This window comes from Salmo trutta, chromosome 37 (assembly GCF_901001165.1).
Source record: "Salmo trutta chromosome 37, fSalTru1.1, whole genome shotgun sequence".
NCBI lineage: Eukaryota > Metazoa > Chordata > Actinopteri > Salmoniformes > Salmonidae > Salmo > Salmo trutta.
In genome coordinates, this window is record NC_042993.1 from 20,008,184 (window position 1) to 20,035,927 (window position 27,744).

The 27,744-nt window shown below is 44.8% G+C and overlaps 2 protein-coding genes across 8 annotated transcripts; one reads left to right on the forward strand and one right to left on the reverse strand.

The window, feature by feature from the left end:
* Positions 1-511: 511 nt before the first annotated feature.
* Positions 512-10,441, reverse strand: LOC115176627 (tyrosyl-DNA phosphodiesterase 2). The gene is made up of 7 exons (XM_029736743.1): positions 10,371-10,441; positions 10,117-10,253; positions 2,410-3,243; positions 1,903-1,994; positions 1,619-1,737; positions 1,280-1,450; positions 512-1,199 (listed from the first exon to the last, which is right to left on the reverse strand). The coding sequence occupies exons 2-7, from the start codon at positions 10,146-10,148 to the stop codon at positions 894-896; spliced, it is 1,554 nt and encodes a 517-aa protein (XP_029592603.1). The 5' UTR covers positions 10,149-10,253; positions 10,371-10,441; the 3' UTR covers positions 512-893.
* A 1,918-nt stretch (positions 10,442-12,359) lies between these two features.
* LOC115176901 (dyslexia-associated protein KIAA0319) lies at positions 12,360-27,719 on the forward strand. Of its 7 annotated transcripts, none has more exons than XM_029737271.1 (19): positions 12,360-12,754; positions 13,052-13,684; positions 13,791-13,868; positions 14,515-15,173; positions 15,791-15,962; positions 16,127-16,189; positions 16,319-16,411; positions 20,991-21,123; positions 21,526-21,737; positions 21,910-22,075; positions 22,185-22,333; positions 22,623-22,774; positions 22,915-23,053; positions 23,187-23,346; positions 23,483-23,619; positions 23,820-23,966; positions 24,075-24,165; positions 25,926-26,017; positions 26,097-27,719. In XM_029737271.1, exons 3-19 carry the CDS (start codon positions 13,817-13,819, stop codon positions 26,252-26,254), a joined length of 2,775 nt encoding a protein of 924 aa, XP_029593131.1. In that variant the 5' UTR covers positions 12,360-12,754; positions 13,052-13,684; positions 13,791-13,816; the 3' UTR covers positions 26,255-27,719. The 7 variants fall into 7 exon arrangements, with proteins under 7 accessions (XP_029593131.1, XP_029593127.1, XP_029593129.1 ...); XM_029737267.1 differs by having other exon boundaries at positions 13,052-13,108; positions 13,460-13,684; positions 16,127-16,411; XM_029737269.1 differs by having other exon boundaries at positions 16,127-16,411; positions 25,929-26,017.
* Positions 27,720-27,744: the final 25 nt, after the last annotated feature.

Here is a 27,744-nt window from a genome sequence, read left to right on the forward strand (position 1 = left end):
ATGGAGCTGGTCGGTAATCAACCCTGGAGGTGATCACTGAGAACTCAACCAGCTGGTTGGAGCCACAGCATTTTATAGCAAAGTCCATCCTCCTTCAGTCTACATGACAAACAACAGATGTATGGAATGGGTCACAAGGTTAAGATTTTGTATGAAAGATACTTATAATTCACAATAGACAGTATCTTCTGTAAAAACATGAGAACTCATTGTGTAGAGACCAGTGTCTGGCCCCCTAACTCCATACTGGAGGCATCTCCCCCTGGTACCCCAGTACAGAAACATTAACTCTTGCTCTGGAATGCTGTATCACCCAAAGACATCGTAAATATTCCAGAGGCCCATCCTCAGTAAAACACACACAAATGAGCATTCTAACAACCCCTTATTCTGTTGCTTAAAACAACCATTTGATGCAATAAAAGTATTATAACATAATCTTGCATTTTGCTTACACCTTGCAAATTAAAATCACATAGAAAGTCATATCAAAGTGGGTCAATACAAATAATTGTCTGGAACAAAATGAGTTTATTGTGAAATTGGCTTGATTCTGCTTTGATGTTTAAAACAGTGATTGAAAATAACCAGATACTGTACCCTGGAGGGTAGCCAATAAAGTTTCTGCTTCCAAGTCCAGAGACAGTATGAATGTGTCCTTGAATAGGGTACATAACCTGTTGGCACAGACAAATATGTGTCTGGATAAATTAAAAGTGTGCCTTGGAACAGCAGCAGTTGCCAAACATAGAAATTGAATTCATTAATCAGTATTGCTGTGCCCATAATCCATAATCCTAGGTCGAAATCTCCCAATGTGCATAAAGATGGGCAAAGATTTCTATGCTGTTCCTTGAATGACATGACATGGACAGCTAACTGTTCCCTTTGTATCATTCAGGTGTTGCTTGACTGAGAGGTTTTATGACGAAGGTGCAGAGGAGACCCCAGTGGTCGCTGGTAAAGCGTTGACAGTCATCCAACCTCTTCAGACCCACCAGGGTCATGCCATCTGGGCTGACCTTTGACCCCTTGCCGGCCTGCCTCAAGAAGATGCGGTCGAAGCGCAGGCGTGCGGGGAAAGGGAGGTCCTTGTTGTCATTGGTGACACAGTCCCAGGTGTACCGGCAGTCTTCCGGCTGGCCCAGGGACTCCCATACGTCACAGATGCTCTCGGGTAGACCGCCCTGGTTCTTCACCTGGAAACACACACAGACATGTTGCAGACATACACACATGATGTACATGTCAAACACATCGCTCCCTCTCCCTGTCTCACCTCCCAGTCCCTGAGGTTGGTGTCTCCCCCAAAGATAACGCTGCAGTCCTGGGGTTGCTCCCTCATTGTCTTCCACACCGTCCTCAGCTGGTTCTGGCGTTCCAGGGATTGGGGCTTCATGCTCTCCATGTGGGACGTCATCACACACAGCGGATGGCCAAGGAAAGAAACCTGGTCCACGACAGAGAGAGCAGAGAGACACTGAGTAAGGGCAGAATTATAACTTGAGATCTGCATGTGTAACTTGAATATCTGTGCACATTTTCTATTACTTAATGAAATTTGATGGAATGAGAGACGACAGGAAAAGATAAAGCAAGGTACAGAGAGTGTTCTTACATGGGCCATAAGCAGGTTTCTCCTCATCTCTGTGGTAGGGTAATTCACTAAGCTACTCCCCAGAAGTTGAACTCTGGACTTCCTCAGCAGTATGGCAGTGAAATAGCTTCTGTCACTACCTGGGATGGACCATATCAACATAAGGATAAGGAAGGATAACCATAAACACAGTCATATAAGTACATAATTACAGTCATATAATCCACATCTGGCCAAAGAAAAGCTAGAAATTCTCTCAAATGACTTATAATGACTGAAAAGGTATTTATAATGCTATTGCTTACCCGGCAACAGATGATATGGCTTCAGAACCTGCTGTAAAACCTGGTAAATTGGTGAAATAACCTCTTGCAGTAGCACAATGTCAGGATGGTACCTTCAAGGGGGAAAGAACATGAGAAATCAACACAACGCTATTTCACTGCTTAAAATGTTGTTTAATGACTTGTAAACATATCATTTTGTTCTGTGACTTGACCAGACAGTTAATGAAAAAAAAACCCATTGTTTTTGATGGATAATAAAGGTTCATATGTGCAGTTTTAACAGGGAGGGTAAAAATAATTTACTCTGTGACAAAAGTGAATTAGAAAATTGTGCCGAAGATGAATCTAGGACAGGACAGACTTCAAAAGCAATGGGCCAAAATCTCATTAACTGTGACGACTGTCTCCCTCCGATTAGTCACAGCTTCTCTCCACGCAGTGGGAGGGTGGGTTATGGGAATGACACACAAACATCTCATCCTAAAGACTATATGAAGAAATGTGTTGTGTGTTGATGTGACTCACTCGATCAGGTAGTCCAGTAGCTTTGAAAGACGTTCCTTGATATCGTCCAGGTCCAGGCCGTCTATGTTCCAGGTCAGAAGGGTGAGTTTGTTTGGATCTCCCTTTTTCTTAGGTTTTTCCTCATCTGGAGATGACTGTTGTGGAGATGACTGATCTGGCTGATCTGGTGATGACTGTTGTGGAGATGACTGATATGGTGATGACTGGTGTGGAGATGACTGATCTGGCTGATCTGGTGATGACTGTTGTGGAGATGACTGATCTTGTGATGACTGGTGTGGAGATGACTGATCTGGATGATCTGGTGATGACTGGTGTGGAGATGACTGATCTGGCTGATCTGGTGATTGGTGTGGAGATGACTGATCTGGCTGATCTGGTGATGACTGGTGTGGAGATAGTGCTGAAGGGAGCGTGGCTGGGTTTTGATGCCCTGTAGATGGTTGGGCAGGGCTACGTTGTGCTAGTTTGGGTGTCTCTGGTTTGGGTTGCTCTGGGATAGGTTGCTCTGGTTTGGGTTGCTCTGGGATAGGTTGCTCTGGGATAGGTTGCTCTGGGATAGGTTGCTCTGGTGTAGTTTTCTCGCGATTAGATTGCCCTAAGGGTGGGTCAGGTTGCACTGATAGGAATTGGGCTGGGTTAGATTCCTCTGATTGTGGTTGAACCAAGACAGACTGCAATGGGGTAGATTTTCCCATCTCTCCCTCCTTGTCCTCCATCTTCTCAGCACTCCTCTTTTTCTTTCCTCTCTTCTTCTTTCTCCTCTTGGAATTTCCAGAGGCTGTAACCTGTTGGAGGGAGTCACTCGTCTGGTTCTTATTGCCATCTGCTGGCCTGTTTATGTAGGTGTCATAAGATGATCACAAGAGAGGTATTAGTTCATCAATTATGAATGGGAAAATAGACTGACTTTACAAAATGCCAGACACCTATAATAATATGGCCACTGATTTAGTAGATGCTTTCTTTTATCCAAAGTGATCGCTAACACTATTCAGTGCGGTATGTGGCTCGTGCAGGAATCAAACCCACCACATACCAGGTGTTGTCACAATGTGCGCCGATGTGCCGAAAAGCTCCCCCTGACCGAATTCGCCCCTCCCTTCGCGTGAACGCGCACGCACTCAATTCTTCATTACTGCGACTTGCTTGCTAGTTGAGATTTCTGATCACGTTAGACTGCGTTTCATTACATTTTTTATGTCACTTTGATCGCGGGGGAGGCACTAGTAATGTCTGCAGTTTTAGGTTTGGCTATTTGTTTCAAGTGTATTAGTCTATAAAGAAATATCTTTGCCAAAATTCGTCATCTCTCCCATGTCGTATTCGACTAGTAGTGTTGTAGTAATGTTCATTGCTTGCCTACATTTTACTCCCTCCTCAATGTTTAATATAACACACATACATTAATTATTAATTTTGGTTGCCTATCCTGACGTGACGTTTGTTCTATAGAAAGTATTTGACTCTGATGTGTGCCACAGAAAGTATTTGACTCTAGCCACAAAATTAAGGAAATTAGAAGGGGGGGGGGGGATTTCGGCAAGCCTATTTTCTTGCCTGACGAAATTCCCCCCCCCCTTCTATCTTGGAAGTGCAAGGCCTGGCATACTTTAGAATCATTTTTGGTGACCTATCATGCCCTCTGATGTGTGGCACAGGAAGTATTAGACTCTAGTCAAAAAGGGAAGTGGTTATTTCAGCAATAATAGTTTTCAGAGACCTCTAACTGTTCTCTCTAGCCATCTCTCAATCCCCCATCCCATCGTGCTTTTCTCTCTTATGGCTTTTCCTACATTTCTTTACACTTTTTTTCTGTTTTAGTTTTTAGAATGTAAGTACAGTAGTAATATTAAAATAATAACAACAAAAATGTGTACTCTGGGCGAAAAATAAAGTTGAAATATATAAGTCAACATGAGTGCATATCCATAATCACAGTAAACTGTTATAATAGAAAAAAAATACGACTTAAAAAAAAAAAATGTATAATAGTATAATAAACAAAACTATGACTGAATGTGCCTCCATGAAGAATCCCCTCCCCAATAAGTCCCTTCGCCCTCAATAGGACACCCCCAGCACCTCCACATCAACCTCCCCCCACCCCTCAGCCACAAAACACAATAATGACAATAATAATAGAAATTAAAATACAAAAAGATATACACATACACATACATGTACAGTACATATACATAAACATATTCACAGGACACTCAACTTATCTCTTCTCTTTTTCCTACATCAGATATGCAGGTGACATTTCCACCTGGATGACAGCACATCATCAGCAAGACGGAGATGCTCTTCATCCGAGGGATTGCCTGCCCATTCTCAGATGTTAGATCATCCCAGATGATCACGTCATTTACATTCCAGCCCTTGTCAGCTCCTTCAACTCACACCCTGCTGGAATCCCTGCATTCTCAGATTCCCCTCTGTTATTCCTCTCTATATTGTAATCAATAAAGTGTTTCAAAATGCTGTACTTGTAGTAACATAAATGTTCAGATCATTCCTGTGAGAGAAGGGGTGTAATATCTCCAGATGGGCATGTGGTACCCGTCCTTACCCATGCCAACAAGATGTTACTTCTTGTGGGGTATTTGCCTTGACAGTAAGTATTAGAGTATAAGTCATGTACAATTAACCTACTGAAAGTATACTGACTAAAAGGCAAAACAGAACTGTCAAATTATATTATAGCTGTGTCGTTGAATACTTGCGAATTAGAATCTTAGGTGTAACATAATTCTGTTGTGGAAAACTGAAATGCCCATCAAACTTTTTCCCCAGTTTGCTGAATGTGTTCTGAAAGAAGAGTCGATAGATTTTTCAAATACGGACAAAGATTTTAACATCATGAGAGAAGAAATAGCAGTCACTCTCCTCCAAAACACTGGTATGTTCAATTTCTAATTTAATATAATTGTACATAATGGATTTTTCAAGGTTGTCTTTGATCCAACTTCTGCCTAGATGACCACTAAAACACATGTATTTAAATAATGATGTTACAAGAAACCTATACTATTCCCTTGTTCCCTGTTTGCTCAGAAAAATACATGTAAAGATGTATAGACTACTTGACATTATGTTTTGCTAGATGACCTGTGCCAACTGTGCCACTTCTGTGGGGAGGTGGACAATAATGAGGAAGACACTAACTGGGTAATTGCTTGTTCACTTCTAAAGGCACATTTTTATGAGTACGAATTTGTATAAGCAGTAATATTTCTGGAGATAGTATCATCCACTTTCTCTGATAATGAAATTATTGTAATTCAAGAAAATGTTTTTAATGTTTTAAATATATTAACATTTTTCATCATAAATTTCAGATTGGTTGTGACTGCTGCCCACGATGGTTCCACCAGTCCTGTATGAAAACCATCCCATCATTGGAGGATTATGTCTGCGCTGCTTGTCAGGACTAGGTTAGGGTTGAGTTCCAGGTGACTGTCACGTTCGTGTGGAGAGACGGACCAAGGCGCAGCGTACGAAGAGTTCCACATTTTTATTATCAAGTGAAACTTCAGCAAAACAAAACAATAAACGAACAATGAAACGTGACTATGTGGTGCACATGCACAAAATAATATCCCACAAACACAGGCGGGAGAAAGGCTACCTAAATATGATCCCCAATTAGAGTCAACGCTTACCAGCTGCCTCTAATTGGGAACCATACCAAGCACACCAACATAGAAATAAGAAAACTAGAACACCCCCCTAGTCACGCTCTGACCTCAACACCATAGAGAACCAAGGGCTCTCCATGGTCAGGGCGTGACAGTACCCCCCCCACCCAAAGGTGCGGACTCCGACCGCAAAACCTGAAACCAGATGGGGAGGGTAGGGGGGGTGACTAGTGTCGGCTCCGGTGCGGGTCGTAGCCCCCGCCCAGACCCTGGATCCGGCCATGGCGTCGGACTGAACGCCGTGCCTGGACTGAGCATCGGCGCAGAGGAAGGCTCCGGCCTTGGAGCGGTACTGGATGCCATGCCTGGACTGGGCACCGGCGCAGAGGAGGACTCCGGCCATGGAGCTGGGTTGGACGCCGTGCCTAGACTGGGCACCGGCGCAAAGGAGGGCTCCGGCCATGGAGCTGGGTTGGACGCCGTGCCTGGACATCGGCGCAGAGGAAGGCTCCGGCCATGGAGCTGGTTTGAACGCTGCGCCCGGAGAGGGCACCCACGCAGAGGAAAGCTCCTGCCATGGAGCTGGACTGGACACCGAGCCTGGACTGGCCCCCGGCGCAGAGGAAGGCTCCTGCCCTGGAGCTGGACTGGACGCCTTGCCTGGAAGCTCCGGACCGTTGACCCTCGCTGGAGGTTCCGGACCGTTGACCGTAGCTGGAGGTTCTGGACTGTGGACCGTCGCAGGAGGTTCCGGACTGTGGACCGTCGCAGGAGGTTCCGGACTGTGGACCGTCGCAGGAGGTTCCGGACTGTGGACCGTCGCAGGAGGTTCCGGACTGTGGACCGTCGCAGGAGGTTCCGGACTGTGGACCGTCGCAAGAGGTTCCGGACTGTGGACCGTTGCAGGAGGTTCCGGACTGTGAACCGTCGCCGGAAGCTCTGGACTGTGAACCGTCGCCGGAGGCTCTGGATTGTGAACCATCGTCGGAGGCTCTGGACTGTGAACCGTCGCTGGGAAGCTCTGGACTGGGAACCGTCGCCGGAAGCTCTGGACTGGGAACCGTCGCCGGAAGCTCTGGACTGGGAACCGTCGCCGGAAGCTCTGGACTGGCACTCTCCGTTGCTCGACCGCCAGCTCCATGTGCCCCCTCCAAAAAAAATCTTGGGGTTTCTGTGGCCGTGGTCCTCGGCGTCGTCGCTGTCCCCCTATGCTCCTTGGCGACTCCCGCCAAGGAAGGGTCTCGTGTCCTCTCATGTCCTCCCACGTCCAAAACTTCGTTCCCTCATTCTCACGCTGCTTGGTCCTTTGTTGGTGGGATATTCTGTCACGTTCGTGTGGAGAGACGGACCAAGGCGCAGCGTACGAAGAGTTCCACATATTTATTATCATGTGAAACTTCACCAAAACAAAACAATAAACGAACAACGAAACGTGACTACGTGGTGCACATGCACAAAAACAAAATAATATACCACAAACACAGGTGGGAAAAAGGCTACCTAAATACCTAGTCAACGCTTACCAGCTGCCTCTAATTGGGAACCATACCAAGCACACCAACATAGAAATAAGAAAACTAGAACACCCCCCTAGTCACGCTCTGACCTCAACACCATAGAGAACCAAGGGCTCTCCATGGTCAGGGTGTGACAGTGACGGTATCACCTGGAAAACTTTCCATAAAAAGTGGACTAAATGTTCAGTCGAGCTGTTGCAGCTTTCCAATATTTCTTTATGTTATTTATTGTATTTTTATATTTGATTTACTGTCATTTTATATCTTATTATGGAAATATCAAAATTAGAGGTCGACCGATTAATCGGCATGGCCGATTAATTAGGGTCGATTTCCAGTTTTCATAACAATCGGTAATCGGCATTTTTTGGGCGCCGATTATGGCCGATTACATTGCACTCCACGAGGAGACTGCACGGCAGGCTGACCACCTGTTCTGCGAGTGCAGCAAAGAGCCAAGGTAAGTTGCTAGCTAGTATTAAACTTATCTTGTAAAAAACAATCAATCTTCACATAATCACTAGTTCACTACACATGGATGATGATATTACTAGTTTAACTAGCTTGTCCTGCGTTGCACATAATCAATGCAGTCCCTGTTAATTTATCATCTAATCACACCCTACTTCGCCAAACGGGGGATGATTTAACAAAAGCGCATTTGCGAAAAAAGCAGAATCGTTGTACGAATGTACCTAACCATAAACATCAATGCCTTTCTTAAAATCAATACACAGAAGTATATTTTTTTAAACCTGCATATTTAGTTAAAATAAATTCATGTTAGCAGGCAATATTAAGTAGAGAACTTGTGTCAGTTCTCTTGCGTTCATTGCACGCAGAGTCAGGGTATATGCAACAGTTTGGACCACCTGGCTCGTTGCAAACTAATTTCCCAGAATTTTACATAATTATAACATAACATTGAAGGTTGTGCAATGTAACAGCAATATTTAGACTTAGGGTTGCAGCACGTTCGATAAAATATGGAACGGTTCCGTATTTCACTGAAAAAATAAACGTTTTGTTTTCAAAATGATAGTTTCCGGATTTGACCATATTAATGACCAACAGCTCGTCTTACTGTGTTTATTATATTATAATTAAGTCTATGATTTGATAGAGCAGTCTGACAGCGGTTGTAGGCGGCAACAGGCTCGTAAGCATTCATTCAAACAGCACTTTATTGAGTTTGCCAGCAGCTCTTAGCAATGCTTGATCACTGCGCTGTTTATAACTTCAATCCTGTCAACTCCTGAGATTAGGCTGGCAATACTAAAGTGCCTATTAGAACATCCAATAGTCAAAGGTATATGAAATATAAATGGTATAGAGAGAAATAGTCGACCGATTACGATTGCGTCATAATAACTACAACTTCTTAACTGGGAATTTTGAAGAACTGGGAATATTGAACCACCAACTTTCATATGTTCTCATGTTCTGAGTAAAGGACTTAAATGTTAGCTTTTTTACATGGCACATATTGCACTTTTACTTTCTTCTCCAACACTGTGTTTTTGCATTATTTAAACCAAATTCATTATTTATTTGAGATTAAATAGATTTTATTGATGTATTATATTAAGTTAAAATAAGTGTTCATTGTTCATTCAGTATTGTTGTAATTGTATAAACATCGGCTGATTAATCGGTATCGACTCGTTTTGGTCCTCCAATAATCAAAATGTGTATTTCTTATTTAATGTTTGTTAACAAACTTTACTTTCTGTGATGTTTTTGTGTTATTGTGTGATAATATTTGTGTATTATCATTATTTTCTTAAACATTACAAAATGTTTCTAAAATAAATATGCATGTTTCTTTATAGACTAGTTTTGCTTTCTGTAGCACACACTACTGGTCAACAGGAGCTACCAAAATTATTCTGAAGCCAGGCCTAACAGTCCCAAGATAGAAGGGGGGGGGGGGCAGAATTTCGTCAGGCAAGAAAAAAAGACTTGCCGAACCCCCTCCCCCTTCTAATTACCTTAATTTTGTGGCTGGAGTCAAATACTTTCTGTGGCACACATCAGAGTCAAATACTTTCTATAGAACAAACTTCACGTAAGGATAGGACACCGAAATTAATAATTAATGTATATGTGTTATATTAAACATTGAGGAGGGAGTAAAATGTAGGCAAGCAATAAACATTTCAGACCAACTACAAGTCGAATAAGACATGGGAGAGATTACGAATTTTGGCAAAGATATTTCCCAAACCGAAAACTGCAGACATTACTAGTGCCTCCCCGCTATCAAACCGACATAAAAAAAATTAAATGAAACGCAGCCGAACGTGATAAGAGATCTCAACTAGCAAGCAAGTCGTAGCAATGAAGAATTGAGTGCGTGCGCGTTCAAGCAAGTCACAGCGATGAAGAGTTGAGTGCGTGCGCGTTCAAGCAAGTCACAGCAATGAAGATTTGAGTGCGCGCGCGTTCACGCGATGGGGGGGATTCTGGCAGGGGGAGTTTTTCAGCACAACACCCCCACCGAGCCTAGTATAACCTATCGTAAACATATCTGGCTTGTCACTTACCTTTCCACTGAGTCTTGTTGCTTGTCCCCCATCTCTGTTCACCTTTTCACTTTTACACAGCCGTTTCCCCCATAGGTACAAATACAAACTGCATCCAGCTCCACTTACTCCCAACTGACAGAGTAGGCCTACCAGTCCTTTCCAAATAAAGTGACATGTAAGTTAGGCTGCTTACTTAAGCCTACATGCTACATAGTAATGCAGATTTTCAAATTCAGACTATAAAAATAAATACAACTATTTTCATGACGGACCGTGGATTGCAGTGGAGGTTCAGTCTGGAGACGTTAGTTTCGATTCTTCGTAAATACGCCCCCTCTCGAGAGAAACCACGCAGTCATTGGGTGAAACTGAAAGTGAACCGACAAGGGCCAGACAATAATAATAATAATTATAGGTGTTCTAATTTTTTGTTGTTGTTTGGGGGGGGGGGGGGGGGGGGGGATGTACCTGTTGTTAGTCCTGTTTGAAAATCCAATAAATATATGGATAAAAAGTAGTAAATTATTAGAATAGGTATAATGGTGATGATGGCTTAAATATATTATATGCCTATACCCATAAGGCTCATTATTATCTTTGAACATGAAATTATTCTGTATACAGTACCAGTCAAAAGTTTGGACACACCTACTCATTCAAGGGTTTTTCTTTATTTGTACTATTTCCTACATTGTAGAATAATAGTGAAGACAACAAAACTATGAAATAACACATATGGAATCATGTAGTAACAAAAAAGGTTAAACAAATCAAAATATATTTTATACTTGAGATTCTTCAAAGTAGCCACCCTTTGCCAAGATGACAGCTTTGCACACTCTTGGCATTCTCTCAACCAGCTTCATGAGGTAGTCAACCTGGAATGCATTTCAATTAACAGGTGTGCCTTGTTAAAAGTTAATTTTTGGAATTTCTTTCCTTCTTAATGCATTTGAGTCAAACAGTTGTGTTGTGACAAGGTAGGGGTGGTATACAGACGATAGCCATATTTGATAAAAGACCAAGTCAATATTATGGCAAGAACAGTTGAAATAAGCAAATAGAAATGACAGTCCATCATTACTTTAAGACATGAAGATCAGTCAATCCAGAAAATGTCAAGAACTTCGAAAGTTTCTTCAAGTGCAGTCGCAAAAACCATGAAGCGCTATGATGAAACTGGCTCTCATAAGGACTGCCACAGGAAAGGAAGACCCAGAGTTACCTCTGCTGCAGAGGATAAGTTCATTAGAGTTACCAGCCTCAGAAATTGCAGCCCAAATAAATGCTTTACAGAGTTCAAGTAACAGACACATCTCAACATCAACTGTTCAGAGGAGATTGCGCGAATCAGGCCTTCATGGTCGAATTGATGCAAAGAAACCACTACTAAAGGACACAAATAAGAAGAGACTTGCTTGAGCCAAGAAACACGAACAATGGACATTAGACCGGTGGAAATCTGTCCTTTGGTTTGATGAGTCCAAATTTGAGATTTTTGGTTCCAACCGCTGTGTCTTTGTGAGATGCAGAGTAGGTGTACGGATTATCTCCGTGAAACCGTGAAGCATGGAGGAGGAGGTGTGATGGTGTGGGGGTGCTTTGCTGGGGACACTGTCTAACTGTCTGTGATGTATTTAGAATTCAAGGCACAAACAACCAGCATGGCTACCACAGCATTCTGCAGCGATATGCCATCCTATCTTGTTTGGGCCTAGTGGGACAATCATTTGTTTTTCAACAGGACAATGACTAAAAACACACCTCCAGGCTGTGTAAGGGCTATTTGACCAATAAGAAGAGTGATGGAGTGCTGCATCTGATGACCTGGCCTCCACAATCACCCGACCTTAAACCAATTGCGATGGTTTGGGGTGAGTTGGACCGAAGAGTGAAGGAAAAGCAGCCAACAAGTGCTCTGCATATGTGGGAGCTCCTTCAAGACTGTTGGAAAATCATTCCAGGTGAAGCTGGTTGAGAGAATGTGCCAAGAGTGTGCAAAGTTGTCATCAAGGCAAATGTTGGCTACTTTGAAGAATCTAAAATCTAAAATATATTTTGATTTGTTTAACACTTTTTTGGTTACTACATGATTCCATGTGTTATTTCATAGTTTTGATGTCTTCCCTATAAATCTACAATGTTGAAATAATACAAATAAAGAAAAACCCTTGAATGAGTAGGTGTGTCCAAACTTTTGACTGGTACTGTATATTGAAGATATATCGTCCCCCTCCCCTGATATATCCCGCTGGCGACACTTCCTCCCCTTGCATGGAAGGCAAGCCACCGAGGCCAGTCAAGGATGGTGAGCAGCATGACATGAGCAGCTTTTCCCCGAATATCAGTGCGCACTAATTTTGCTCAGCTGCAGAGCAAATTGCCTCTCGAGACCTACCACCACCCATTCGGCTGCGCCCAAAAGAGCTACAAAGGATGTCTACCGGTAACAGCAGCAGGGGAACAGTGGAGAAGGATGGTGCAGTAGCTGGCGTGAATAAGACTGTAGCAACCCAGCCGAGCTAGGTGTATTTCGACTGCACATTGTGTGAGCGCCGGGAATTTACAAAATGCCAGCATAATTTGTCTTATCGACTGGAACAACGACTTTCACTTCTACCGCTATTTGGATACATTGTTGCACCCTTCATCCTTGGTGAGTGTCTCACGTGTAGCTAGCTACATCTTTCGCAAGTGGTGTATGAGCAGTGAGTAATGGAGGGCTGCTTTGAATAGTTGAACTGCTCTGGCTTGCTCGGTAGTATCTATTTCAATTCGATATCTTGTTGTAGACTACACATTCGAACCATGTTATAACCCTCAACAACCGTGAGGTTAGTAGGCTATTGACGTTATCTTGTAGAATACTGTGTTGCAGACCCCAGTCTAGAAAACAGTTGGTTGCGTCATCATCAAATGCCTCATAAAACCTTTTTTCTCCACCTCCTCTCAGTTGCTGTCCTTGGTGCTGGAACAGCGTTTTATAATACAAGGGATGTGGATGGACAAAGTAAAGGAAATCAGCTTGTTGACTTTATTGGATGTTGTGTTTTAGTGCGACCACACATTACCAATATGTTAGGTTTACTCATGATTAAGTAATTGATGAATTAATTAGTTATTTAGAGAGCCTTCTATGGTGTCAGCTTATTCAGTGACTTCCTCAGCATGGTATGCAAAAGGACAGACAATGGGGATCAATCCTGAGGTCAAATTCAATGCTTTGTCCTGAGTTCAAATACAGTGACCAACAGTGACCCTTGATCTGTAGCCCTATATTAGAATCACACTTTATCCTAACCACTACCCTTAACAATTAGCTGAAACAACTTAAATATATGATCATTGTTTACCTACACAGTAAGCGGAAGCAACAGACCAGTAAGCGCACAGTATGGTGACAGTAGTAACAGGTTCCCACCAGTAGAGTCCACCATGGGAGGTATGGGCAGAGAGCGGTGCTGTGTCATCCTTGCCAAGGTGGCATGTGGCTTTACACTGAGTCACACACCATCCACTCAACATGAGGCAGGAGGATACTGACGGCCATTCTCTGTGGGTAGGAGAATCCATGTTGCTTTTGTGAGTGAGTATCAAAGTGGTCATTGGTAGATACAGTAGGTGATGTGTGATTATTATTATTAATATCTGGGACAATGTGTAATGTGTCTGTGATTTCTTCTGTGTTCCAGGTTTAGATCAGTCTGTCCGGTGCATCATGCAGACAGGAGCTCACCTGCTTCTCTGTCTCCTCCTGTACTATGTGGAAGGTTAGGGGACATCTTTAAAATGACATTCTTGTAAATGTACCTCATGTTAAATAAATATTTTTGCTGTGTGTTCTATGTTGTATATTTGTATTGTAGCATACAGTTAACAAACAGCAGTCATGTTTGTATTGAGTTTCTGATTCCCATGTTGTCAAGAAGACAATGGTTTCACAAGAGATGCTTTTCGGGGGTTAAAATGAACAATTAATAACAGGATAATGAACCCAAATGTGTCCTTTAAGTACCTCCAAAAAGCTTATTGATTCATTCTAAGAATGGCAGTATATTTTGGTGATGTTTACCAGGATCTGCTTGTGCACTCAATATCCCCTTGTGAGAGCAGCAGAAGAATTATGTTTGCTGTTATTGAGTCCATTTATTCATTATCGTAAACTCTCCACTGTCACACAAAGAAAGCAGATGATGCCTTTTCCCTCAGTTATCAGACGATATTGTTGAGAGCTAAGATGTGAGTATACCTAGGCTCACAGTATTAGTGAAGTGATCGCTGAATAATTCATGCTAGTTTCCCTCCGTTTAATGGTTCCATCTGACTCTTTCTGATTTTATTGCTGACCTTTACTAAATATAAGCAAAGTTTAAGCAAAAGCTGTTTTACCATATATCTCTGTGCTCTGTACCATAGCTGCAGAGGCGTCACAGTGCTGGCAGGGTGCGACCTACTCAGAGGCTGTGGTCTCCCCGGCCCTGAGGAACAGCAATATCTTGCGGGTGCCAGACGTGTCATCTCTGGCGCAGTGTGCTGGGGCCTGTTGTGATCTGCCCGGTTGTAACCTGGCCTGGCTGTTTGAGCGTCGCTGCTACATCCTCAGCTGCCAGCAGAGGGAGAACTGTCAGCCCAGACAAAGACCTGGAGCTGATTCCTATATGGCCTTCCTGCAGAGAGGACCCCCCCAGACCCTGCTGCTCCAGTCTCTGGTCAGGGGGGAGCCCTACCCCAGTCGCTGGAGGCCACGCCCCTCTGGGGACGTGGAGGCCCTGAAGGACCTAGCCCTGTTAGATGGGCCCCAGACAGATTTTGGTGACCCAGGTGGGACGGATTTGGAATACCCTGAGAGTGAACTTGGCCCTGAGGATAACGGTGGGGATCTTCCAGATTGGCCTGCAGCATTGGAAGGGAGGGATGGTTTCAACCTATCGGAAAGTGAAGGCAGGTTAGAGGGGCTGGGATTTGCAACAGAAGGGGCAGAGAGCAGCCTGCCCAGTCCTTCCACTGGGGCGACAGTCAACCAGGGGGCACCCCCCAGTGACCCCACGTCTGGCGATACACCTGAAAACAAGAAAGTAAGTGTCAGATGGAACAATGGGCAGGAATCATGACGCAACAAGAAATGATGGCATGGATAGGGTTGCAGGCAGTGTGAGGACCACATACATGTTTGTCAGGACGTGGTGGAAATGATACTGAGTTCCATAGATGTTCTACGTTCCATTGATCCAGTACAGTGATTACGATTTAGATAGCTCACTATTAGTGAACAAACAGGCCATGAAAAAGCAGTCTGTCTAAATTAAGGCAGACAGTTGGAAATATCTCCTGTAAAGACAGCTGGAACAGTTTAAATAGGGTTACTTCCCTGAGGTATGATAAACGGTCACCCAGCTGACAGTCTGCATATATATGTGTGTGTGTGTGTGTGTGTGTTATTACAGTGGCATTTTGCTGACTCAGTTGCTCTGTAGTCACATTCACTCAGCGTGCCTGACCTTCACGTATCCTTTGAGGATAGGACATACTGTAATCCACATAGCTTCTCTTGCTAATGTAGGCTTGTCAGCCATTCCCAGGAGGGGGATTTGGAGAGTGTTCATTTGGGAATGAGCAATACAGATTCTATATTAGAGAGTCTTCATTTACTTATACGAATAGTAATGTTTTTTCCGTTGTGTTTTCGTTGTAGGATAGTGAACTACAGAACACATCCATGGCCAGCTCAGGGCCAAAATTCATACCCAAACCACAGAATGACAGTGTTCACTCCTCCCAACCGAGCCAAGTAAGGACTTCCCATCCCAATAAAGCCCCAGCTCATCTGTCCAGTACTGTACCCCTGACCACATCCACACAGACAGGTACTGCAATAGGTTTTTGTTCTTTGGATTTTTAAAATCTTTATTGGTGATTGTAGGTAGTCTTTCATATTCTTTGTTCCCCCTGTTACATAACCTGTTTCTATCTAATATTTTCTTGTTTAATTCTCAATCTCTTGTCTTTGTATAATCTGACAATCCTGTAGAGCTAACATTGCCCAGGGACACAGTGGAGCTGGTAGCCTCTGTCGGCCCAGAGCCCCAAACTGGTATAGTCACAAACACAAGGGTTTTTACAAGCATGATCGGAAGTTTATTTCCTGGATTAATTAGAAAGGGCACACAGCAGTCACACATTGCTGACAGTCCTGATGGATGGAATATATCTTACCTTACAGCGGCGAGAAGGAACCAGACCCCCAAAGCCGTCACCCTCCCAGTAACCGAGGTCGTGTCACTTCCTGCCAGCTCAACCATCATCAATGGCAGCCGTATGTATGAAATAGTTGGCTTTGGATGATGACTAACCTTACCATAATTTTACTCTTTACTTTTAGAGTAGGCCTACTAAAGATAAATATATATCAGATGAATGATCGGAGTCACAGCTCCGATGTACCATTAAACACACTAATATGAATACAAATACTAAATACTTACTGTGTGTGGTTAATGTAAAAGTGTATTTTCAAATTAATAGATGCTGCAAACTTAAACTTAAAAGCAAATGTTGTTAGTGCTTGTGTGTGTGTATGTGTGATTGGCTATGTGGCTGGGTAGAAATTCATATGAGTAAATATCAATGATTTTCGACTTCTTCTGGCTGGGAGGGATATTGAAGAAGCGTTTGGATTTGGAGTTGAGTCCTACTCGTTCCATCTGGCTGGCTGCTCTCTTCTGTCCCCTGCCAGACTCCCCTGAGGTACAGGTTGAGCTTCCTCATTCCATCTGGCTGGGTGTTCTCTTTTGTCCCTTGCTGATAGAAGATTTATCTGTCGTACTGGCAGAGCCCCCTTCCATCTAGTCTGGGTTTCACCCCGTTGCAGCTTGAGGATTACTTTAGGCCTCTGCAGCTGGCTCTATTTCTTTTCCAGTTCCTTTCTTTTTATTTATGTATTTTTTTACTTCCAATCTTTTCATTTCTTTCTTTGTTAAGTTGTTCAGCTGCTTCTCTGTCAGTGGGCTGGAAACGTGGCCAGGCACCGGACTGGCACTGCCCTCTACATGCTGCACAGGACACTGTGAGACCCGCTGGGACGGCTTAGGACATGACACAGCTGTCTGAGATGAGCTTAGACAACCAACCTTCCTCAGGATCATCCTGATTTCATTGGGGTTTCTGGGGTCAACAAGCAGGAGGGACTCATATAGGACTTTAGCCTTTTGGGGCTTTGACGGGTGGTGCAGGTCACCAGTAGCACTGTGAGCGGCTTCGCCCTTTGAGCCAAGAGATGGAGCTGTGACTTTTCCCCTTGGAGACCAGAGATTTGACATGTAGGCCACTGTCACTTTGGATCCAGTGATTCTCCTCTGACTTAGATATATGAAATGTGGGGAAAATGATTGAGTTTACAAGCTGAATTTACATTATTTCTTATAGCTACAATACATACTGTTTGCTTGACATAGAAAGACTCTGTGAGGACTTATGGGCTATTCCTGTAACGGCTGTCTTCGTCCTCAGACGAAACAGAGAAGTCATCGTCTGAGAAAGTGGACCAATACGCATCTTTGTATTTAATTACGGCAAGAACACTATACAAAAACAAAACAAGGAAACCGACAGCCAAACAGTCCTGTCAGGTGCAAAACACTAAACAGAAACAATCCCCCACAAAACCCAAAGGAAACACACACTCCTTATGTGTGACTCCCAATCAACAACAACGAACTTCAGCTGTGCCTGATTGGGAGCCACACATGGCCCAAAACAAAGAAATACAAAAACATAGAAAAAGAACATAGAACGCCCACCCAATGTAACACCCTGGCCTAACCAAAATAAAGAACAAAAACCCCTCTCTATGGCCAGGGCGTTACAGTACCCCCCCCCCCCCCCCCCCCCCCCCCCCCCCCAAGGTGCGGACTCCGGCTGCAAAACCTGACAATGAAAGGGAGGGTCCGTGTGGGCCTTCTTACGGCGGCGGCTCAGGTGCGGGACGTGGCCTCTGTTCCACCCTTGGCGTCGCACCTGGCCGCGCCGAAGTTCTGGTGGGTGACCCTGACTTCGCCCGGCTAGCGGGCGACCCTTGTTGCGCCCGGCTGGCGGACGACCCTGGCTGCGCCCGGCTGGCGGACGACCCTGGCTGCGCCCGGCTGGCCGGCGGCGATGGCTGCGCCCGGCTGGCGGGCGGCGATGGCAGATCCGGACTGGCGGGCCATTCTGGCGGATCCGGACAGGCGGGCCGCTCTGGCGGATCCGGACAGGCGGGCCGCTCTGGCGGCTCCGGACAGGCGGGCCGCTCTTGCGGCTCCTGACTGGCGGGCGGCTCTGGCGGCTCCTGACTGGCGGGCGGCTCTGGCGGCTCCTGACTGGCGGGCGGCTCTGGCGGCCCCTGACTGGCGGGCGGCTCTGGCGGCTCCTGACTGGCGGGCGGCTCTGGCGGCTCCTGACTGGCGGGCGGCTCCTGACTGGCGGGCGGCTCTGGCGGCTCCGGACTGGCGGGCGGCTCTGGCGGCTCCTGACTGGCGGGCGGCTCTGGCGGGTCCTGACTGGCTGGCAACTCTGGCGGCTCCTGACTGGCGGGCGGCTCTGGCTCTGGCCCGCCTGCTCCTGACTGGCGGGCGGCTCTGGCGGCTCCTGACTGGCGGGCGGCTCCTGACTGGCGGGCGGCTCTGGCAGCTCCGGACTGGCGGGCGGCTCTGGCGGCTCCGGACTGGCGAGACCCACTGGAGGCCTAGTCCTGGGAGGTGGCACAGGACGGACCAGGATGGGGAGACCCACTGGTGGCCTGGTCCTAGGAGGAGGCACAGGACTGACCAGGATGGGGAGACCCACTGGAGGCCTGGTCCGAGGAGGAGGCACAGGCTTAACCAGGATGGGGAGACCCACTGGAGGCCTGGTCTGTGGAGCAGGCACAGGACAGACCGGGTCCTGAAGACGCACTGGAGGTTTAGAGCGCACGGCCTGCACAACCTGTCCTGGCTCAATGCCCAACCTCCCCCGGCAGATGTTAGGAGCTGGGATGTAGCGCACCGGGCTCTCCACGCGTACTGGGGACACCGTGCGCTTTACCGCATAAAACACGGTGTCTGACCAGTACTGCGCTGCCTCCTGTAAGCACGGGGAGCTGGCTCAGGTCTCCAACCTGACTCTGCCACACTCCCCGTGTGCCCCCCCAAAACATTTTCTTGGGGGCTGCCTCTCGGGCTTCCTTGCCAGCCGTGTTCCCTCATACCGTTGGTCCTTCTTTCCTGCTGCCTCCACTCTTCTGAGTGCCTCTACCTGTTCCCATGGGAGGCGATCCCTTCCGACCAGGATCTCTTCCCAAGTGTAGGATCCCTTGCCGTCCAGGATGTCCTCCCATGTCCAGTCCTTTCTCTCCCTGGTCCAGGATCCTTGCTCCTCCTGGCGCTGCTCCTTCCTCCGCTGCTTGGTCTGTTGTTGGTGGGGGATTCTGTAACGGCTGTCTTCGTCCTCAGACGAAACAGAGAAGTCATCGTCTGAGAAAGTGGACCAATACGCAGCGGAGTTAGTGTTCATCTTTGTATTTAATTACGGCAAGAACACTATACAAAAACAAAACAAGGGAACCGACAGCCAAACAGTCCTGTCAGGTGCAAAACACTAAACAGAAACAATCCCCCACAAAACCCAAAGGAAACACATGCTCCTTATGTGTGACTCCAAATCAACAACAACGAACTTCAGCTGTGCCTGATTGGGAGCCACACACGGCCCAAAACAAAGAAATACAAAAACATAGAAAAAGAACATAGAACGCCCACCCAATGTAACACCCTGGTCTAACCAAAATAAAGAACAAAAACCCCTCTCTATGGCCAGTGCGTTACAATTCCTAATGAACATTAGAGCATATTGTACAGAATGGCTTTCAGGCCAAGCTAGCCTACTTTAACATAACATTAGGGTTGCATTTTAAAATAAACAATGTCAGAGATACTAGAACAAAACATCCCAATAAAAGAGGGCAACAAAGAAGTGGCCATTTCCACCGTGGCGTCTATATTCTACTTCTAATCGCCTTATAAACTAACAATTACTATCTTATTGTAAACAAAATAAGCTATCTGTTTCAGATATTGTGTAATTGAATAGTTTGTATATAATACTATATAGCTGGGGTGGCAGGTAGATTAGTGGTTAAGAGCGTTGGGCCAGTAACCAAATCCCAGAGCCGACTACCTGAAAAATCTGTCGATGTGCCCTTGAGCAAGGCACTTAACCCTAATTGTTCCTGTATTTCGCTCTGGATAAGAGTGTCTGCTAAATTACTAAAATGTAAATGTAAGACCATATTCATTCAATCGAAAAATGGTTTTCGCATCAGTGTGTTCTTTCTTTTCCAAGTTTGTAACAACCTCAATAAATAATTTGTTTTAGCTGTTGGTTTCATGCATTATCTAAGTATTCATCATCATGACAGTGGCCCAAAATGAGAAATGGTAAGGAGAAATGTTCCCCTGTGGGTGTCAAGATGCTGCTGGACATGGTATTGATGAATCAATAGAGGGCAGTCTTCCTCTTGTCACCAGAGCAGTAGTATCAGACAAGATGAATGAACATTACAGCTCAAGGAGTTCAGTCTAATATCAAATACTGGACTAAGAGCCATTAGGGCATGCACACTCAAATGCTCCAACATTTATTGATGTGAAACAAAAACAATGTTTCAATCGAGGATGAAGATCTGTTTTGGGTCGTAACATTCTCTTACTGCTGTATTTAAATACCGTTAGCCAGTATTTCAATCTGTTGAAGAATTTGAGTCTGCAAGTCCTATCCAATTATTTGAATATGAATTCTATCAAGCACCCACCTATGTTGTCCGTTTACAGAATAGATTTGGCCTATATTATGACTATCTTGTGTTTGATGGTCCCTCACAGAGAGTACTGATGATGGAGTGATGATCAGCCATCACTGGGAGCAGGTTGGAGGTCCATCCATAGAGCTTGGAGCTTTCTCAGACACACAGATTCTCAACCTATCCAACCTTGCCCCTGGAGAGTACACGTTCAGGTATGGGTAGGACCTCTGTGGCCTAGACTTGGGGTCCAATTAAATTTAATCTCAGTCAATTCAAGGCTTGAAATTCAAATAATGAATGGAAGAAAAAATAGTTTGTGTATGCTGCTCTACCATGGAACACAGGTCAGACTGCACTATTAATCATAGAAAAAATAGTTTGTGTTTGCTGCTCTACCATGGAACACAGGTCAGACTGCACTATTAATCATAGTTGGTGTTTAACCAACAGGAATACAGGACCAAAGCTTTTCTGCCTTTAGATAGTTATATCTATGAATGAAGCCTCATGGAAACGTGACATAGATACTGTGTAAGCCATTACCATCAATGTTTCCCCCACCACTACAATACAAGCGTACAAGAGTAGCTGGACTCATCTTGATTTTTTCCCAGGTTGACCATTACAGATTCTGCCGGGTTGTCGGACTCCACCACGGCTGCAGTGAAGGTCATTCAGCCAGTGGAGAATGACCGACTGCCCTACCCCAGCCATGTCACCCTCGCTCCCACTTCCAGCCCTGGCCTTGCTGCTACCCTGGCCCACAGGCAGGGTGACCCTACTGCAGCCACTTCCTCTGTCAGTACCGCTGCCACTCAGATGACAGGTAAATGACATAAGGACAGTATTACGATTATAACAGAGTTTCAGATATGTTCTACAACATTGGATTGTTCTCAGGCAGTCCTTTACCTTAGTCCACCTAGTAGTAAACCTAGGGGTATCAAAACATGCATAGGACATGTTTCAACAAATGATCTGATTGCTCTGTCCCATAGAGAACAAAAGCACCCCCATAGCTGAGGTCAAGGAGTCAAACGGAGCCCCTGTGGCTGTAGTGGGTCCTAACAGGCAGCTGACCCTCCCAGTGACCAGCGTCACCCTGGACGGAAGCAGCAGCACTGATGACCACGCCGTCACCAGCTACCACTGGGACACCATCAGGTACCAACGCTGTTCATATATGTCAAAGGTTGTGTCCAGAAGAGTCTATAAAGATATGAAGAACAAGCTGAAGAGCTTTCTCATGATGTTTTTCTGTGTTGTTTTGTAGAGGTCCTCCAGGGTCAAGGACAGAGGGTGTGGACAAGCCCGTAGCCATAGTAACGGGCCTCAGAGCGGGCCGCTACACATTTAGTCTGACTGTGAGTGACCAAGAAGGGCTGACAGACAGTGCCTTTCTCACAGTCAGTGTTCAAGAGGGTAAGAAAACACAGGTTGGCATTTATTGGGATGACTCATGTTCTGGAGGCAGCTCTGCAGAGAGGTCACTAGCTGGCACAGCCACAAAGCAATACAATTTGATTTTAAACCTAACCTTAACCACACTGCTAACCCTAACAATAATTCATGACAATAAACGTCAACCTGCTAAGAAAACACACAATGCTTCAATCACAGCAAAAGTGTTCAAAACAAGATGAGACATCATCACCCAGGCTGGTTGAGCATGATGGTACTCATCTACAGCCCGTTGTCCATCCTCCCTCAGCCAGAAGCCTTCCCCCTGTAGCACATGCCAGCGGCAGCCACACCCTCACCCTGCCCAACAACTCCCTGGTGCTCAGAGGCTCAGTGACGGATGGTGACCCAGCCGAGGTGCACTTCCTCTGGGTCCGGGACAGTCAGAGCCCTGCTGCTGGGGTGAGTGAGAGGAGTCTTGATACTTAGGTATACGGTAAATATAGTTTGAACTTGTAATATGCTGTTAGCTAAACTGGTAGGAAGGTTGGAAGTAGGAACTATTTTAAGGTAGGAACTACTCTGTCCTGTTGTTTCCCCAGGACGTGCTGTATGGTTCAGAGCAGCAGGCCTTCCTGTGCCTGGCCAACTTGGTGGAGGGGACCTATCTGTTCCAGCTGCGTGTCACAGACACCCAGGGACGCAGCAGCACTGCCACAGCCACCGTGGAAGTGCGGCCAGGTAGATGTGTGTTCTCAGACTGTGTTTCCCCACGGACCATGACGAGCATTAGGAGGAAGAGCTGAACGGCACGTACAGCATATGTGTGTTCTGTCAGAGTGTGTATGTTCTCAGACAGTGTGTGTGTCCACAGACCCTGGTGGTCGTGAGGAGGTGGAGGTGGAGGTGTTGGTGGCGCTGGCCCAGGTGAGTGTGTCACAGAGGGACACAGTGCTCAGACAGTTGGCCGCACTGCTCCACGTCCTGGACAATGACATCCATCTCAGGGGCCTATGGGGACACTCAGATCTCAGGTACTGCCCAACGCAGCAAACACATACAAAACACACATGGTTGTGTTTTTACACATTGTATTACTGCATTGTGTGTGCGTGTGTGCGTGTGTGTGTGTGTGTGTGTGTGTGTGTGTGTGTGTGTGTGTGTGTGTAGCACAGTGCTGAGGTTCTCAGTGCAGGGTCCTGAGGGGCCAGTCCCTGGTCCTAAACTGGCCAGTGTTCTGCGTGGTCAGCTGCTGAGAGAGAAGACTGACTACCTGCTCTTCAGAGTCCTTCGAGTGGATACAGTCAGTGAGTACCACAACACAGAACACCACATCTTACCTTATCATACCATATTATATCAAAGCCTGTTACAATGTTATAACAACATTATAGACCATCTCTGATTATATTAAATTAGACTAGATGACATCTCATCACTTGGTGACTAAGAAAGCTGCCTGTCTTTGTCCTCTGCCTTGGTGTATGCTGATCCTGTTTGTGTATTGGTGTTCATCCCACCCCCCACACAGTGTGCTTGCTCCGCTGCTCGGGCCGTGGGACATGTGACCCAATCACCAAGGAGTGTGTCTGTGACCCCTTTTGGACGGAGAACCTCATTCGCAGGTTCTTTGGCGACGGAGAGAGCAACTGTGGTGAGCTATGTTCGTTCATGGGTCCTGAGAGGATGATATACTTTTTGCCCCGTCGGCTGTGAGATGCTACATTCACAGTGCCAGTCCTTTCTCTCTTCTGTTTGGCAGAGTGGCGGGTTCTCTACTTCATCCTGTCCTTCTTCATGGTCATTGTCTTCATCATGACAGTCACCTGGGCGTGTGTGTACTGCTGCAAAAGGTCACTTTTCTTTTCTTGAACAGACACACAGCAATGTCATATATAGATTTTATGATTAGCTGTTTGTTAAAGGCCCAGTGCAGTAAAACATGTGATTTCCTGTGTTTTATATATATAGTACCGTTCAAAGGTTTGGGGTCACTTACAAATGTCCTTGTTTTTGAAAGAAAAGGACATTTTATGGCCATTAAAATAACATCAAATTGATCAGAAATACAGTGTAGACATTGTTAATGTTGTAAATGACTATTGTAGCTGGAAACGGCAGATTTTTTTATGGAATATCTTCATAGGCGTACAGAGGCCTGTTATCAGCAACCATTACTCCTGTGTTCCAATGGCACGTTGTGTTAGCTAATCCAATTTATCATTTTAAAAGGCTAATTGATCATTAGAAAACCCCTTTTCGCAATTATGTTAGCACAGCTGAAAACTGTTGTTCTGATTAAAGAAGCAAAAAAACTGGCCTTTAGACTAGTTGAGTATCTGGAGCATCAGCATTTGTGGGTTCGATTACAGGCTCAAAATGTCCAGAAACAAAGAACTTTCTTCTGAAACTCGTCAGTCTATTCTTGTTCTGAGAAATGAAGGCTATTCCATGCGAGAAATTGCCAAGAAACTGAAGATCTCGTACAATGCTGCGTACTACTTATTTCACAGAACAGCGCAAACTGGCTCTAACCAGAATAGAAAGAGGAGTGGGAGGCCCCGGTGCACAACTGAGCAAGCGGACAAGTACATTAGATTGTCTAGTTTGAGAAACAGTCGCCTCACAAGTCCTCAACTGGCAGCTTCGTTAAAATAGTCCCCACAAAAACACCAGTCTCAACATCAACAGTGAAAAGACAACTCCGGGATGCTGGCCTTCTAGGCAGAGTTGAAAAGAAAAAGCCATATCTCAGACTGGCCAATAAAAATAAAATATTAAGATGGGCAAAAGAACACAGACACGGGACAGAGGTACTTTGCCAAGAAGGCCAGCATCCCAGAGTCGCCTCTTCACGGAAAAGCAGCCAACAAGTGCTCAGCATATGTGGAACCTCCTTCAAGACTGTTGGAAAAGCATTCCAGGTGAAGCTGGTTGAGAGAATGCCAAGAGTGTGCAAAGCTGTCAAAGGCAAAAGGTGGCTACTTTGAAGAATCTCAAATATAAAATATATTTTGATTTGTTTAACACTTTTTTGGTTACTACATGATTCCATGTGTTATTTCATAGTTTTGATGTCTTCACTATTATTCTATAATGTAGAAAGTAGTAAAAATAAAGAAAAACCCTGGAATGCGTTGGTGTGTCCCAACTGGTACTGTGTATATTTACAGTATTTCCACACTGAGGTTGGAATAATACTGTAAAATTGTGAAAATTATGATATTGCCATTTTAGTGTAAGAACTGTTTGAAAAGACTGCCTGAAATTTCTGCCTGTTTTGGTTGGATGGGGTTTTGGCCTGCCTGGTTACATCGCCTGGTGGTAAATTAGTTAATAGACCAATAAGAAAGAGAGTTCCAAACCTCTCTGCCAATAACAGCACGTTTTCAGTTTCCCCCTCCCCACTCAGACCACCCCCAGACAGTCCTAGCAAAATTGTTGCTTGAGAAATGGCTATTAGCTAACAAGTAATTTTTTGTATCTTTTAGACTATTTTAATTGAAAACAATCACAGTAAGGTACTTAATTGTTACCTGGAAATGATTTGATATTGAGATTTTTTTTACGGCTGCATTCGAACTTTAATAGAAATGTGTTTTTTTATGTTTAGGAGGAGTCGCACTAAGGTCAGGAAGAAAACCAAGTACACTATACTGGACAACATGGACGAACAGGAGAAAATGGAGCTAAGGCCCAAATACAGTAAGTGTCTGATTTTTCAATCAACATTTCAAGTGTTTGGTGACCCTGCCATGATCTACCCGGTCTGTCCCCATCTCAGACATCAAACACAGGAGCACAGAGCACAACTCCAGCCTCATGATGTCCGAGTCAGAGCTGGACAGTGACCAGGACACCATCTTCAGCCGAGACCGACCGGTCCGGAGCAGAAACCGGACCAATGCTCAGGCTGCCCGCAACGGGAACACCTTCGGATGAGCAGGAACACACGAAACTGGGGTGGTTATCGGACAACATGAGTGAAACCCACTTTTGCGATTATGGCAGGGGTGCACAGCTCGAGTCCTCGAGTGCCATAGTGTCTGGTTGTTTTTGGTCTCTTCTTCTATTCAAATACTGGTTTCGACCAGATGTGTACTTTCTATGACATTCATTGGACGACTTAGCACCAGGGAGATGTGAAAATCCAAGGGCCGTAGAATACTAAAGTTGGGCATCCCTGGATTCTGGGGACTAACAGTAGCATTGAGTTTACATACATACAGACTGTTTGAATGATTCGACACTAAGGATGAATATGCTCTTTGTGAGGAGCACAGTGAGGTTCTGTGGCCTCACATACTTCTACAGATAACCAGATTGGTGAATGTACATACAACTATCCATTATGCATACTAGTCTACTGACTACTACTGACCTTTATCTTTGCCTTGTTATCCAATAATGTTTTTTTTACTGTCATTATTTTATAGGAAATGGAGACAAGCCCAACCCTGGTTGTGAGCGTCTGACGCCTCTCCTGTAAATTATTTGACAAATTGGATTTGTCAAAATGGCTTGAGTGCACATTTGGGGAAAAGTCTCATAATTCTTACATTTACTACCCAGAATCCATCTTGTGATGCTACTCGTGAATGATTTAATCAGAATCTAACTCAATTTATCTGGGATCTCTCTCTATGTGTGTCTTGGACTTTTACACAATACAACACAGCATTTTACTGTATCTGAACTACTGTATTGAGTTTGCACCCTTGTCCTCCAAACTAGTTGTATAGTTTTGGTATGTTTCTCATTTTAAAGCTTCTTTATGCTAAATAAGCATAATAGGTCTTATAAATGGGCCTGAAGAAACAGAACCAGGCATTTCATGGGACAAGCCATAAAGGTGCCAAGCTGCACTATGCACCATAAGCTTGTTCTATCCAAGTACTTGGCAAAGCATCCTTTCTTCCTTCCCTTGGTAAGATCTATTATCTAACTTGAACATGGTGGGTGACATGCTTTCAATCAGTAATTCCTTTGTGTAATGATGGATTTTTTGCCTCCTGAATTCAGTGTCAGAGAATGTCTGATTACATGAGTATAGTGCAAAATAATGATTGACAGGACAGTCAGGACACACAGTTTAAGGGTTAAGAAGAGGACTGTTGTATTTGATAAGTAACGCTAATTTGCAGGACAGGTAACCATTGATGGAATGGATAGAATACTTTAGACATTAAAGTAACATAAGCATGTCCAATGGTTGCTTTACATTTTTTGTTCTCGTCAGCGACTGGAGAGATATTTCCCCAATATGGACGGAAACACTAATAGTCATGGATTTTTCCCATTACACCACCAAATTTTTGGTATATAATTTGTTTACTTAACTAATTACAGCTACAAATGTTTTTACAGATAATATATTGCCAGAAATAAAACAAATGCATCAAATCAATGAACAGTACTGAATTATGTGTAGT